The following is a 15,158-nucleotide window of genomic DNA, read 5'->3' on the forward strand; positions in this document are numbered from 1 at the left end:
TTTTAGTCAATTTGCACAAGTAATCAGACAGTAGGACGTCCGGGACGTCGTGAATGGAGGTCGGTTTAGGGGCAGTCCAGAGGTTCATCGGTCGCCCAAATACAACCTCGTAGGGGGTCAAATGGTGCTTAGTGGGAATGGAGCGCATCAATAGCAATGCCAGTGGGAGGGCATCTGGCCATTTAAGTCCTGTGGTGGCCACTATCTTTGACAGTTTTAATTTCAGTGTGGCGTTGTGTCGCTCAACTAAGCCAGCAGATTGGGGGTGAAAAACTGCATGAAACCTCTGTTTTACACCCAACCCTTTCAAGATTAGTTGGATAACTTCAGCTATGAAGTGGGGGCAGTTGTCGCTCCATAGAATTCGACAAAGACCGTAGCGAGGGAAAAACTCTTTCAGCAGTACCTTGGCAGTGGTCATGGCAGTGTTATCACGGGTTGGATAGGCTTCTACCCATTTGCTGAAAGCACACACAATGACTAATACATACTTCAGGCTTTGGCATCTTTCTAGTTGGATGTAGTCCATCTGGAGGACCTCAAAAGGATGGTCGGGGACCCCAAATCCTCCCCGGGGTACCACAGTTCCTTTCCCAGGGTTGTGTTGCAAACAGATAAGGCATTGCTGGACCAGGCGTCTGGCTGAGTCGGGGATTTTGTCGTTGTGCCAGACCTTGGAGATAAGTTCGATCATGGGGGCTGATCCTATGTGCGCAGGGGAGTGAGCCATAGTCAGTAAGGGGATCAGGAATGAATTGGGTAGCAACCATTTGTTTGTGTCTTTTGTCCGCCAGCAGCCTTCCTCGTCTTTCAATCCCACCCGTGCCCATTCAGTCAATTCGTGTGGTGAGCTGGCCATCTGGATGTCCCTAATCGTTTCCCTAGCGTCGGTCCATTTTTCTGCCTGTGACCTGGTCACATACATGCGGGTCGTCGTCCTATTCTCAGCTGTGGTTCGGGCAGTGATGTCGGCCAGCGCGTTTCCCTGACCGACTAAGTCTGTCACCTTCTTGTGTGCCTGGCATTTGATTACCGCTAATCGTTTGGGAAGGAGAACTGCTTCAATCAGGGCGGAGACTAAATCTCCGTGGAGGATGGGCGTGCCGTGGGACGTCAAGAATCCCCTTTCCCTCCACAAGAGTCCGAAATGGTGAACCACTCCGAAGGCGTACTGGCTGTCTGTGTAAATGTTTGCAGTAGTCCCTGTCGCTATAATACATGCTCGTGTGAGGGCAATCAGTTCTGCCGCCTGTGCGGATCATTGCGTGATGCGGGCGGTTTCAACTATAGCTCGGGCTGTGGTAACTGCATAGGCAGCTGAGGTGGTGCCGTCGGGGAGTTTTATGCAAGAGCCGTCTACCCATAGCTCTCCGTCGGGGTCTGTGAAGGCGGTGTCTCGGAGGTCAACCCTACTCCTAGTCTGTTCGTCTGTGAGGGTCACACAGTCATGTATAGGGGGGACGTTCGGGTCGTTTTCGGGCAGGGGCAACAAGGTGGCTGGGTTCAGTGTGGTGCATCTTTTCAGCGTAATGTGGGGTGCAAGCAGGGTTAGTTCGTACCCGGTCAGTCGTGCGCTAGTCAGGTGTTGCGTCTTAGTCTGGTTTAGGAGGGTGTCAACAGCATGGGGCACTAATACCGTGAGGGAATTCGAGAGTACGATCCCCTCACTTTGTCGGATAGAGACAGCAGCGGCAGCTACGGTTCGAAGGCAGGCAGGCAAGGCTCTCGCTACAGGGTCGAGGGTGGCAGAGAAATAGGCACATGGTCGTTGCTTGGGGCCAATAGTTTGCGTCAGGACAGACAAGGCGCACCCCTCCCTTTCGTGAGTGTAGAGAGAGAAGGGTTTGGTGTAATCGGGGGTTCCTAGGACTGGCGCAGAACAAAGGGCGTCTCGAAGCTCTTTGAAGGAGGATTGGCATTCGGGGGTCCAAGGGAGTGGGAAGGGGACATCTTTGGCTAGTAGGGAAAGTAGTGGCTTTACAATGAGGCTGAAATTTGGCAACCACTGCCGGCAGAAGGAGGTGAGGCCTACCAGGGAGCGGACTTGTTTCTGGGTCTTTGGGACGGGGGTTTCTAGAATGGCCTGAATTCGATCGGGTGTAAGCTTTCTCCCGTCTTTAGACAAGAGGTGGCCTAGGTAGGTGACCTGGGGTTGGCAGAATTGCAACTTCTTTTTGGAGACCTTGTGGCCATTTTCCGCGAGGAAGTGCAGGAGTTGGATGGTAGCTGTGACTGCAAGTGGAGTGGTGTCGGCCGCCAAAAGGATGTCATCGACGTACTGTATCAACACCACTCCCTCTGGTAGCTGAACGGCGTCCAGCTGTCTCTTGAGGGCCTGGCTATAGATGCTGGGACTTTCTGTGTAGCCTTGGGGAGCTCTACAAAATCTATATGAGCGGGATTTTAACGTGAAGCCGAAAAGGTAGCGGCTGTCCGGGTGGATGGGGATGGAGAAGAAAGCGTTTTTGAGGTCTATTACAGTGAAGGTGGTGGCTGTGGAAGGAATCAGGGTCAGAATGGTGGCGATATCTGAGACTACAGGGTACTGAGGTACAACTACCTTGTTGACCTCTCGAAGGTCGATGATGAAGCGGTACGCTTTCTCATCTCCCTCGCCCTGCTTCTTCACAATGGGTAGGATAGGGCTGTTGCAAATATTGCTGACTACTTCCTCTACCACTCCTGCCTCTACCAGGGACTGGATAATCATTACCAGTGCCTTCTCACCTTCGGGCGATATCCGATATTGTGGGAGTTTTGGGAGTATCGCATCTTGGCGGACAGTTATGCGCACGGGGTCGATCATCATTCGTCCTACATCAGCGTCAGTTTTAGCCCATAGATACAGAGGTAGAGAGTCAAGCAAGGATGCGTCAGCGTCAGAGATGGAGAACATGTGTCGTGCGTGATGAGGTCTGAGCAGAGTCGGGTTATCGTAAAGAATGACTCGAACTCCGTCCTGTGAACACCTGATAGTAGCTCGGAAATGCTTTAGTAAATCAAGTCCCATAATGGCATCGGGGGTGTTGGAGGAAAGCAGAAACGTCGTGTCAGTGGGGTTACTGTCCAAGTCGAAGGAAACCGGTGCGGATAAAGGGTTAGTGGAGGGCGTTCCATCAAAGCCTATTGATGTTATGTGTGAGCCAGACAAGGGTGCCCTTGGAATCAGTCGTTTAGATAACGCACTACGTGTCGCGCCAGTGTCTACCAGAAATGGAGACTTTGTACCTAGGACCTTAGCGGTGACGTAAGGACCTTGCTGGTCAACATAGAGCTCGACTGGATCCCTCCCTTGCCCTTGGCAGTCCTATGCAAAGTCGTGAGTGTTGTCGCAGTCAGACTGTTGGCACTGATTCTGTCGGGGGCGGTCAAATGTGTTCGGTCTGCCAGGTCTGTCATTGTTGGTGTCGTGGGTGTGCCCTCGTCCCTGCCCTCTAGTCTTGGGGCCATTTGCCATGTCCCTTGTCTCTTTATTTTTAATCATTTCCAGGAGGACCGGGCATTGAGACTTCCAATGGCCAAATCCTTTGCAAAACGCCCACTGGTTCTCATCGAGGTCTGTTCGTGGAGCGCCGGGTGTGGGTGTGCGGTCTCTAGGGGGTGCATTTGGTTGGTAGTTTCCTCTATACCGTTCCCTTCCTGTCGTCACTCCCTGCAATTGAGCAATCATCACTCGTTCTTTCAAGTCCTTTTTCTTTTTCTCAGTCGCCCTCTCGTTCTCGTTCTTTTGGTGTTCGTAATACTGAGCCATCTGAAGGATAGCTGCAGGTTTGGAGGCCCCCCAACTACTCTCGCTCGTCTGTAACTTTTGGGAGACCTCTTGCGATAGACCCTTTACGTAGTTTTGCACGAATAGGTGTTGTCCGGTTGCAGTGGTCATGTCTTGGCCACTGTAGTCGGAGAACACCGTCTCAAATCGGGAGAAGTATTCTGATACGTCTTCCTGGGGTTTCTGACGGCAAGCCGTGACTACCGACCAGTCTACCTTCTTCTCTGGGATCAATGTCTTTAGCTTCTGAACTATTTTGTCCGGGAGTTCCAGTATGTCTTTTACAGGTTTCTTTCCGGGCTCCCGTTGCCTATCTAGTTCACTGAGTTGATTCCAGGTATGTCCGAACAGATCTGTGTGGTCGGTTTTCCGGATTTGCTTCCACACGTCAGCCGGCAGACATAACCCGAAAAACAAGTCAATGTCCGCTAGAGTCATTATGGTTGAGCCCAAGGCTGTACCTAGTTCGGTATAAAATGCTGTCGGGTTCTTTCTTAAATCGGGCAGGGTTTGCCTAAAAGTTAAAATATCTTGCCGATCCCATGGTTGATAAACCCAGTTGTACACAACCCTCCCCTTTGCATCTGCATGGTTGATATCGTCGTTCGTTCCCTGACCTCGTGGGGGAACCCAGTAGGGGGCGGCTTCTCTGATAGGCATCATAGTGTTGCCTACTTCTGATGAAGACCCAGTCGTCTCGGGAACTGTACTCTTAACTTCTGGTTTCTGTTCCGTGAGGTGGCGGAAAACCTCAAGCGTTTGCATGAAGAGGTCCGCCGCGTCACGCTCGGCCTCGTCTCCAATATCGACTTTTCTATATAACGCTGTCAGTTTAGCAGGACCCCGATTCTGATACCTATCCTCATATGCGTTCAGAGTGTGGTAACTAAACCGTAAAATGAAATGCGGTCTGTTGCTACCGGCATGTGAATTGTGCCTATCCATCGTGTATTCTTCGCTCTCCTTCCGGTCTACCAGTGCCTTTACTATCTTGTCAATTCCCTCCCGTTCATCTTTGCTCAATCTATTCGGTCTAGCCGGTGGCTGCTTGTTAGTCTCGGGTTCATCTGATGTTGTTACTAATGCGGCCGGAGCGGAGGCCGTGAGGGCTGGGGCACTAGCTTCAAGGTTATTCTCATTTGCACTCGGAGCTGGCAAGTGCTGTACTAGGGGTTGGGAGGGGGCATATGGGGGGGGCATATAGATGATCGGAGGACCTAGCAGCAGCTCATTGTTCGCCCGTTGTTTGGAGTTCAGCTCAGGGTAGAGCGTAGAGGGGGTCCTAACAGGACACTGGCCTGTCGACTCAGATTCCTGTTTTTGTCTGGCTTCCTCCCTTTCTTTTATCTCTTCTTCTAGTTTCTTAGCAGCCAGGTGGGCTGCCTTTCGTAACTCTTTTCCTATTCTCGCTTCTTCTCTTTTCTTTCGTTGCTCTGCTTCTTTGCGCCACATGCCGAAACTATCAAGCATAGTGGGCGTGGTTTAATTGTTACAAAGGGCTGTTTCCAGCACGCTTATTTTTGTGTCATCGAAGGATCCTATCAGTGGCCACTGACTTTCCTGATCCTTTTTAGTATATTTATTCCATAACTTACTATAAGCTACGGCGACTAGTCCATATTTTAAAAACATATCCTTATTAGGGGTGCCTTCCAGAGGAGCCGGATGATCCACCTCTAATAAGCGGTCCGGGCTGAACCAACTACTGACCAATGGGGAGAAGATAGGCATGACGGGTTACAACGGGGACAAAAGTCTGCACTACCTATCCTTCACTACTTTGTGAAGACTGGACAGAATATTTCTATTCTGCAGTATTCGCAAATAGGGAATACCCAAAGAGAGAACCAATATCGAACAATTAATGTCCGTTCAATCAAACAATCAGTGGCGAGAAAGAAATAGGCACGACGGGTTACAATGGGGGCAAAAGCCTGCGTTACCTATTCTTCACTATCTGCAAAGGAGGACAGAATACTTTTATCCTTCCCCGTTTGTAGACAGAGAATTCTCGAGAAAGCAATCCTCGAACAAACAATGTTCGGGCAAACAATCAATCAGTGGGGGAGAAAGATAGGCACGACGGATTACAACGGGGGCAAAAGCCTGCGTTACCTACCCTTCACTACCTGCAAAGGAAGAGAGAATACTTCTATCCCTCTCAGTTTGCAGACAGAGAATCTCCAAGAGAACCAACAATTCGGAGAGTAATACTAGTATTTTCCAATCAAACAATCAAATATTTCCCAGTTTGTCGCGTTACACGACCTTACCCGGACCGTATGGACAGTTTCTCGTCTTCCGCTTCCAGCGCCCGATCGTCCTCTATTCTCCGTAATTGCTGTGGCACTCCTGATGGTTCCCAGTCAGGACCGTAGATCACTCGAGAGAGGTCTGCTCGGAACCCGTGAAGTTCGGATGATCGGCTGCCAGACGAGGGTCTATCGGGCAGGTGCACTTCCCGATCGTTGCAGTCGTTCACTCCGTCGTCGGGACCTCTCCCACTGGATCCACGTGTCGCTGATGGGCCCCATGTTTGGGACGCCAATTGATGAAAAAGGGTTCAGGCAGATCAGGTCGTTTTACCCCCTTTCTAGGTTTGCCCGGCGTTAGCCGCTTCTCACCCGACTCACGATTACCAAATAAAGAGGCAGGCGCTGGAGACTGGAAGGCAGGAAACAGGAGTTTATTTCCGACGGAACAGAACACGTCAAATCAGACAACAGGGTATCTTCTCGAGGTTCTCTCCCAACATCTCTGAGGCCTGGCCTCTTATACACAGTTTTATGGCTTTATTGCATACATTACATCCGTAACATTTCTTTGAAGTACAGGAAGACATCCTCGGAATCCCCGGCTCAGGCCCGTTCCCACACACATCTACAGTAGGAGTTCCTACCCCTAATCTCGGCATGATAGCTACCGCGCAGCTGGACATTCCGCTGGGAACAGAAATGCGGGGGATTGGTCGGATCTAGGGGTGTGAGGGCATTGATTAATCCCCGCTCCTTTGATGTGAGGTGAGGTCCTACTGTAGGGCAATAAACTGCATCTGCCGGGTGAAGTGATGGCCTGGGATCGGGCCGAACAATCGGGCAAGGAGGAAGAGGTTATCAAAGGGCCTGTTTTATGAATGAGATGAAAGGGTGTGGGGGTTCAGCACGGGATGCGGCTCGGAGGCAGGGTTGCGCTGGAGGTGTGTTTAGGGCTCAAGCAGGAGGGATCGGGGGCTGTCAGAGCGCGGGGGATGCTTGCGAGTCCGGAGAGTGAGGGGGAGAGAGACGCGCTGGCTATCAGCAGTGGGCAGAGAGGCCATGGCATTCAAAATGGCTGCTGTTTACGTGCCCGTACGAGTCTGGAAAAGGGACAAGATGGCGCCGATTATGTTTATGTCACAGCCTAGATTTCAACACTTTTCCTTCCAGAATTTCCAAAGGAAAAAACAAAAGCGGACACCTGGAGACTGAACGATAATTTTATTGTGACCAAGACGACACGTTTGGGCATGAGCCTTTATCGATAAAGGCTCACGCCGAAATGAGCATATATATATATATATATATATATATTGTTCACGAAAGGAAAACCAGCACTCCTGTACTTTGGAATGAAAGTTTTATTTAGACACTGTGAAGGCCTACGCGTTTCGAACCTACGTGTTTCGAACCAGATGGTTCCTTATCACGGCAGTGTTAACAGTTGTCCTACTTCACTTACAATTATATAGCTTATAATGCTTATCCTGGTGCATTGTGGGACATGCAGTTTGGCATTCATTATGCATTGATATTTACATTTTTATGCGAGTTTTACATTACGTTTTAATTGTAGGCTAAGTGCCCTACATTCAATTGTAAACCTTTGAGCACGAGGACAGAGTGTCTTGGCAGTGTGGTGGACTAAACACGTAATCGAATTGTCCTTCTTGTTAAAGCCATGAGGTCATTAGTCCGGCTGTGCAGTCGTATCCTATTTACTCGGGCCCACAATGCACCAGGATAAGCATTATAAGCTATATAATTGTAAGTGAAGTAGGACAACTGTTAACACTGCCGTGATAAGGAACCATCTGGTTCGAAACGCGTAGGTTCGAAACGCGTAGGCTTTCACAGTGTCTAAATAAAACTTTAATTCCAAAGTGCAGGAGTGCTGGTTTTCCTTTCGTGAACAATCATTCACGGGACCCGGTCCTGGTCCCGAACCAAGCACCAACTTGCCAAGCTGTTCCCTCTGCGACAGGATCGCTCGTGGAATATATATATATATATATATATATATATATATATATATATATATATATTCACATTCACTGACAAAAACAAAGGTTACAAAGATGTTATATTTAGACTCAGGTATCACTCATACAAAACCTGAGAAATTCAGCCGTATATTGAGCTAAGTATAACTTGTGCCCCTGCAATGCACTGCTTATTACCTCACATATTACATCACTCATGACATGGTCAGTGACATCGCTGATGAAATCTCAAATGACATCACTCATGATATCATCCAGTGACAACAAGGTTTTTTTTTTTAGTTTGAGAATCAGTGGATGAATGAGTGCCTGATTGGATGATTCAGTGCGTGTGTGACTAACTGTATAAGTGAGTGATTAGATGTCTCATTGAATGTATGGCTGAATGACTAGTTGTGTGAATATCTGTATCACTTTGTCAGTTGGTGTCTAAGTGGTTGTATGGGTGTTTGAGTGGATAAGTGAGTTTCTGTATGGATGAGTGGTTGTTTGAGTACCTCTCTGGGTGTCCAAGTGTCTGTGTGGGTGGGTGATGAGTGAATGGGTGACTCAGTGGCTTTATGGGTTAGTGTGTAAGTGTGTGTGGGGCTGTATGGGTGATTGAGTGTGCGTATGGCTGTGTCGGTGAGTGAGTGCTTGTGTCAGTGGTATATGGGTGAGTAACTAGGTATGTGAAAGCCAGTATAGGTGAATGATGGGGTACAAGAGGGACTGTATGGGTGAGTGAGTCAATGTATGAGTGGATGTATGGGTGAGTGTGTGCTTGTGTCTGTATAGGTTAGTGAGTACACGTTAGTATCTGTATGAGTGAGTGTGTGCAACTGTGTGTTAGTAAGTGGCTGTGTAATTGACTGCTTGGGTGAGTGAGTAGGTGTGCGAGTAGATCTATGGGTGACTGACTCAGTGTGTGAGTGGCTGTATACAATATATTGGGGCAAATCAATTGCGAATTTGTGGTGGCACTTGGGCAGTACTTAGAGTGCATTCTCTATTACACCCGTGGTGCCACATCTATACATTCTCTGACCATGTGTTCTTCTATCAGTTGCGCTTTCTCAGTGGAAACAGGTTAAGGCGTCCTAGCAATTTCACTCAAAAATCAGGAGCTATTAGGTGTGATTTCCATCTTCTTTCTTCAAATTATTCTCAACGGCTCTTCCGTCTTGCATCCAGTCCCAAAGGCAGAAAAAAGGATCTGAAGAGGGCAACCACTGAGAGGAATTTTTGGGATGCATGTCTGATGTGTCAGGGGGACAGACATACCACCATTAGTGTTGACTATGTTGACCACAAAACAAAACAAAAAGACAATCCTCATCCTAACCCCTAGATGGCGCAATTATGAACAACATGAGATTCCAGAAAAGATTACTGCTGCAAACTTTAAGCATTCACAAAGTATATGTTATTAGATGCCTGGGCTTTTAAAGCAGGGACAAAGCCATCAGTGGTGCAGTAGTGCCAAGGCCAAGAGGTGTTACATGTTCTTTAGAAGGTTATGGAACTCCAAGGTGACTTGCGATATTCTCATCATGTACAGCAAGGGGTACTGTATTCCTTATAATAAATGGTCACACCATAACTTTTCCTACAAACCACTTAAATCCTTGGTGTGTAGCTCTTTCATATGAAAGAGACGGCAAGTTTGAAAACGAAGAAAAAAATACAATCTAGAGCAAAACTAGTAATACTAATAGAAGTGGTTTAATATGTTAGTTAAAAAAGGCGCAGTAGAAACATGCAGAAAGATGATAACTTTCCCATAATTACCCAAGAAGTGCAAAGAAAACAAACATTTTGACATAAATAACTCCTTAGTACTGGTTAATGTACAGCTACAAAAAAAAGCAGAAGAAAAGCACAGTTTTTGTTTCTTTCTTTAAACACCTGCTTTAATTATGCTATGTGATTAGACCCGCCTTTCTCCCTCAGGTGCTGGCCGTGGCTTCAGGCATTGTGGCATCATTGCTACTAGTCATTCATACTTGTTTGCGTTTGCTGTACTTGGGATTCTCCTATTAAGCAAGCTAAGATACCAACCTGATTTTTAGCCCCCAATGTCAAACTGCTCTGTATGTACACAGCGTTTTAAAATTGTTAGGCTCATATGTTGCTTTTTATGTACATATATACTTTACATTGATCAGCTATTATCACTACATTTTCTAAACAGTTGAGGACCCTCTTGGTCAGGGCACAAGTCCTAAAAAAAGAAGTGGGGGGGACTCTGTCACCGGAAGTGACGTCACGAAAGGAAGTGACGTCGCGAATGGTGGCTTGCACCATCGCGCCCATTGCCTCCCCTCTGCAAAGATAATGGTGTCCTCTCGAAATTAACAAACCCAGTGGCGCACCGGCGCCGAGATCCGCGAGAGACGGCGTGCAAATTAGCATTCGCCCCTCACAGTTAATGACAGAGAGGCCAAAGAGTGAAGTCCAGCTGTTTGGCAGGGGGGACGGCGTCCACCTAGTAAAATAAGTGGGGGGGGCGCCGTCCACCCGCGTGGTACCCCGACTCGAGCCCTGCTCTTGGTAGACCTCACAATGCGCAAGGGTCTGCTAACCACAGCTTAACCACCACTACTCTTGGCGTTTTGTATTGCTTAATTGATATCTGAATAACCATCTTTCTTTGTGCGGTCTTTAATTAGTTTTTATAGGATTTTTATTCTAGTTCACAGCACTAAATGTATTTGAACACAATGTTTGCAAGTGCCACAACATACACCTAGTTCTAGACGTAACAGCGGGTAAAAGAATAAGATGCAGAGAGTATCAGGTAACACAAATTGTTCTGTCTGTAAGGTGTTTTTACATTTGAAGTGGCACTGGAGTAGTTTGAAGAGATGCGACTCAAAAGCCTTTTGGCAAACAGGGCAAGGCTGGTGAGTCATCGTTTTGCTGAGTGACCTAGCATTGTGTACTATACGCTCCAGAGCTTCCATATAGCTTGGGATTTTTTTGAGAATCGTCTGTAAACAAAACTTAATCACTCCGAGCTTTTTCTAAAATCACCTCCAAAAAAACCCTTTCACTTTTTAAATCGGGGCATCAAGTTTTCCACTGTCACAAATTCCAAGCTCAACTCGTAATCCATGTTAACGCTGACACACAGAATTACAGTATTCAACAACCCGAAATTGAATCAAACTCTTCATAACTTCAAGTACTCACGTGTTAAAGGCCCAAATAATACAACATCCAGAGCCTTCAGCGCAAGTTTCTGCCTGTGACTCCGATCGAGTATTTTCAACTGGGAGATCATGAATACTGGCTCATTAACTGCTATCCTGTGAACAACAAGCCACATATTAAACCCTGCAGCAGAGGTGTGAAAGGTGCAGAGAACAAAACTAACAAACGAAAGCAAACGAAGAGCAGGCTAACGAAACAAGGAGAAAAGACAACCTCATCTCTAACTTAACAATAGCAATTTCATATGGCAATCTGGACTCAATGCACTATATACATTTCAATACGAGGAAATTGCAGGTCTCTAGGGAGTTTCTTTATTAAGTCCTGGATCTCTATTAGGAGTATTTTATGTCCTATAATACATTGTAATATATTTCGCCAGCCATCTCTTAAATCTTTGGTTTCTCCTTCATATGCAAGAGTTTACAGTTCAAAAATCTGTAAAACAAATGTGGAATCTGTATTACGAAAATAACAAGCATTTACAATGCAATGGTTTCGCCTTTGGAAAAGTTTGAGCTATTGGCATTATAAATGACAAAATGTGTATTTATGTATTGGTTTTGAAAACAGATAAATAAATGGCATTGTCATTTACATTGCCATTAGCTTAATCTCTCGCAAATGTGAGACCTATTGTACCCTACGGATGAGCTCAGCAGACAGCAATTACTACCACACAAACACACCCAGAGCCAGCCACACACACCCAGAGCCAGCCACACACACACACCCAGAGCCAGCCACACACACACACACACACACACCCAGAGCCAGCCACACACACACACACCCTTCTGTTCAGACGGTCTTGAGGCCTTGGTGGGTTTGTGTGCGACAGCAGCTGTTCTGAGTTACATTCCAGTTACTGAAACACTTTTGCATCTACAGACACATTGGGAGACCTTTTTTTCCTGCAAGATCTCGCTCTTCTGTTCTATCGTTTTCTGTTAAGCTTTTCTACATAGTGCGCCTCCTTGTTCCCTGGCAGCGATACTGTAAGTCTAACCCCACCCCCATCTCCCCGACATGTCTTCCTTCAAGCGTTTTCTTCCCCGTGTACCTCTCGGATTTAGGCAGACTTGAGTCCGCCCCGCCCACCTCGGTGTAGGTTTCATTCCAACTGCTGATGAACAAGAAACAGATGTTAGTTGCATTTCCCTGACTCTGCTGTAGTTTCCTGTCATTGCTACGCTTCGGATTTTATTTTTCCACACAGTCCAGTCAATGATCTTCCCAAGGCTGGAGGAGAGCAGATTTGGGGTGAACTAAGCAGTTGCATGACTACACCGGAAAAACATGAAGCACACGGACGGGGGGGGCGGGAACGGACAGCGGGAGGGGGGGTCGGGAAGGCAACAGGAAAAACATGAAGCACACGGACAGGGGTGGGGGGCGGGAACAGACAGCGGGAGGGGGGGTCGGGAAGGCTTCCTCCGTTGGCGGTCGGCCGCGGAATGGCCAAAACAAACCTGGACAACAACAAAAAATAAACCCCGTCCACGGCCGCGATGATGATGCGAAAAGGGTGGAGAGGGAAGAAATCGCGGGAACGCCCACGAATCTGGTCCGGCCATGACAGACAGATCTCTGTTCCAATGGCTAGCCTCCATTTATGGAGCTAGCCAATGGAACAGAGAGGCGGTGACCAAGCCACATACTGTTCTCATTAGGTTTTCACCTTCGTGAAAAGCTGCGTGCGAAACCTAAAAATGGGCTAAAATCTGCAGATTATGCAGCAGGTGATGGATTATGTGGCAAATGCGGCAGAACCAAAATTATGTGAAAAACGCCGCAGCAACACTACCGCATAATCTCAGTAGTCCTGCCTTGATGTGACTTTAGAGAGCTGCAGTTACCCAGAGCTTGTACTCAGAGTGAGAGGTGAACCAGGCATGGCTTCTGGTGATGGATTAAAGATGCACGGGGGAGGGGGGGGGCGGAAGGCATCCTCCTCTCGACCATGGTTCTGTGGTCACTCGTAAACTACTTGGAAAAGCAGCATTGGGGTCTCTTTTGTAGACATATCTCCTTTTGGGACTCAGAAAGGGGGTCACATCCGACATGTGAACGAGATTGCGGCCCAAACTTATTTTGCCAATGCTTTTTTACTTTCCATTTTTCAATCTTTTTCGTGTGCCTAAGCCATGTGTTCTGCTCACAGCAGCTCAGAATCAATCGAATCGTTTCTTTCTACTGTTCAGAGGAATTCTTTCAGATGACAATCATTAAAGACAAAGGGCTTCTTTCTAAGTTCGAATCACGGCGCTGCTCACACGCACCCGTGCTCTGTCACAATGATGGGAATGGTGCAATGACATTCTGGGGGGCGTTCAGCTGCCACGTCAGGTGGTGGTGGGGGGCAGGGTTCCTTCGTCATTATCTTTAAGGCGTATGTTTGCCAGCCTTAACAAAAAATAGAAGACAAATCGCCCTCACTGCGGTTCGCCAAGACCAGACCTATGGGCTTTGCCAATGGCAGACACCTGTCACCAGAAGAGGCCCGGGCGCGGCAGCAGGGGGGTGGGGGGTGTACCTGGTCACAGGACGTAAACACAGACCTCACGCCCTGAAGACAGAGCCCGCACCAAGGATGCGGCGGGCATGCGTGGGAGACAGGTGGAGGGGCGTGATAGGCACCAGACACAAACACACCTCTAGGAAGGGGAGGTGGGAAAGAGGGACCGGAAGTGACATCACTGCCCCTCCCCAAGCCCCGATCCTCCACCTCTGCCAAGACTTCTTTCGATCTCCAGACATTTCACACCGCCCCTTCCACGGGTAGTTCAAAGGATATTTGAGTTTTATATAGCGCTGCCTGGGCCCGACGGTATCAAAGCGCTTTACATGTTATGTGAATACGTTTACTCGAGGTACACGTGGGGATTCCTATGGGTTAAAAGAGCCACAGAAAAAGTATATAATAATGCAGCATTCAGGTAATGGGGTTTGCGACAGATCAGAGACAGAAGGGGGCAGACAACCGCCTCGAGGGCGGCCAGGGTGGGGCGTCCGGCACGAGGGTACGTGTTGGTGGAACAGGGCGGGCGAAAGGTGTGTAGGTGAATGAGTATGGAAGGGTGACATCAGTCTGAGGGAGTGGGGGCCCCACGAGGGATGGCACGACCGCACCCCCGAGCACCACTCAGCTGCCACGGGTGGGCACTGACTGGGTCAGTAGCGGAGCCAGTGCGCGGTGGTCCCAGGCTGCTGTTGGAATGATAAAATACAGTAATAAGTCAGGGTTGAGTGGTCCCCTCGGGCCCGGGTGTCACTGCACCCGCTGCACAAATGGTAGCCACGCCCCTGCACTGGGACTCAACACGCAAACTCTCTGAACACCACGCAGTGACCACCCACCATACATACTGAACACCCACAGCGCTTAGAAGCTGCGCCATCTTGTACCAGCACTTGTGTATTTCACCTGACGTTTCAAATACAATAACACGCAAAACTGAACTTCACTTGGACAGAATGATATTATGTGTTGAACGCGTCATCCTTTGGATTCTAGTCTTCTGTACGGTCCGTGGTCCCGCGAAGGTCACAAGGCCCCCCTAACCCTCCGTGATAAGACACGACCTTTAACCCCCTCAACCACAGCCAGTGTTTGCCCAAAGTGCCGAGAAGCCTCTGCTAAGGCGCTGATTGAATTCTGTGCTCTGCTCGGTTTGTCTTAATCCCGCTCAAACAAAGGGCACAAAACACGTCCTTGGGGTGAAGTCAACAAGAGAAGGAACGTGAGATGCGGGGGGGGGGGGGAGGAGGGCATCTCATGGGGCTTGATCAGGGGCATAGCTGTGGTGGGCACTCAGGGGCAGGCCCCGGAGGGGGCTGGGACTGTGTGGCATGCATATGAGGTGGCTGTGAATGGGGGCGGGAACGGACAGCGGGAGGGGGGTCGGGAAGGCCGCAGGAAAAACATGAAGCACA

At 48.5% G+C, this 15,158-nt stretch overlaps 1 protein-coding gene across 1 annotated transcript in view; it reads right to left on the reverse strand.

The window, feature by feature from the left end:
• STIM2 (stromal interaction molecule 2) overlaps positions 1–15,158 on the reverse strand; it is a 512,550-nt gene that overhangs the window by 82,765 nt on the left and 414,627 nt on the right. The window contains exon 5 of the mRNA XM_078678367.1: positions 11,202–11,317. Coding sequence (XP_078534493.1) covers positions 11,202–11,317 — 116 coding nt within the window. The remainder of the gene's footprint in view (positions 1–11,201; positions 11,318–15,158) is intronic.

This window comes from Lissotriton helveticus, chromosome 2_2 (genome assembly GCF_964261635.1).
Source record: "Lissotriton helveticus chromosome 2_2, aLisHel1.1, whole genome shotgun sequence".
NCBI classification, from domain to species: domain Eukaryota; kingdom Metazoa; phylum Chordata; class Amphibia; order Caudata; family Salamandridae; genus Lissotriton; species Lissotriton helveticus.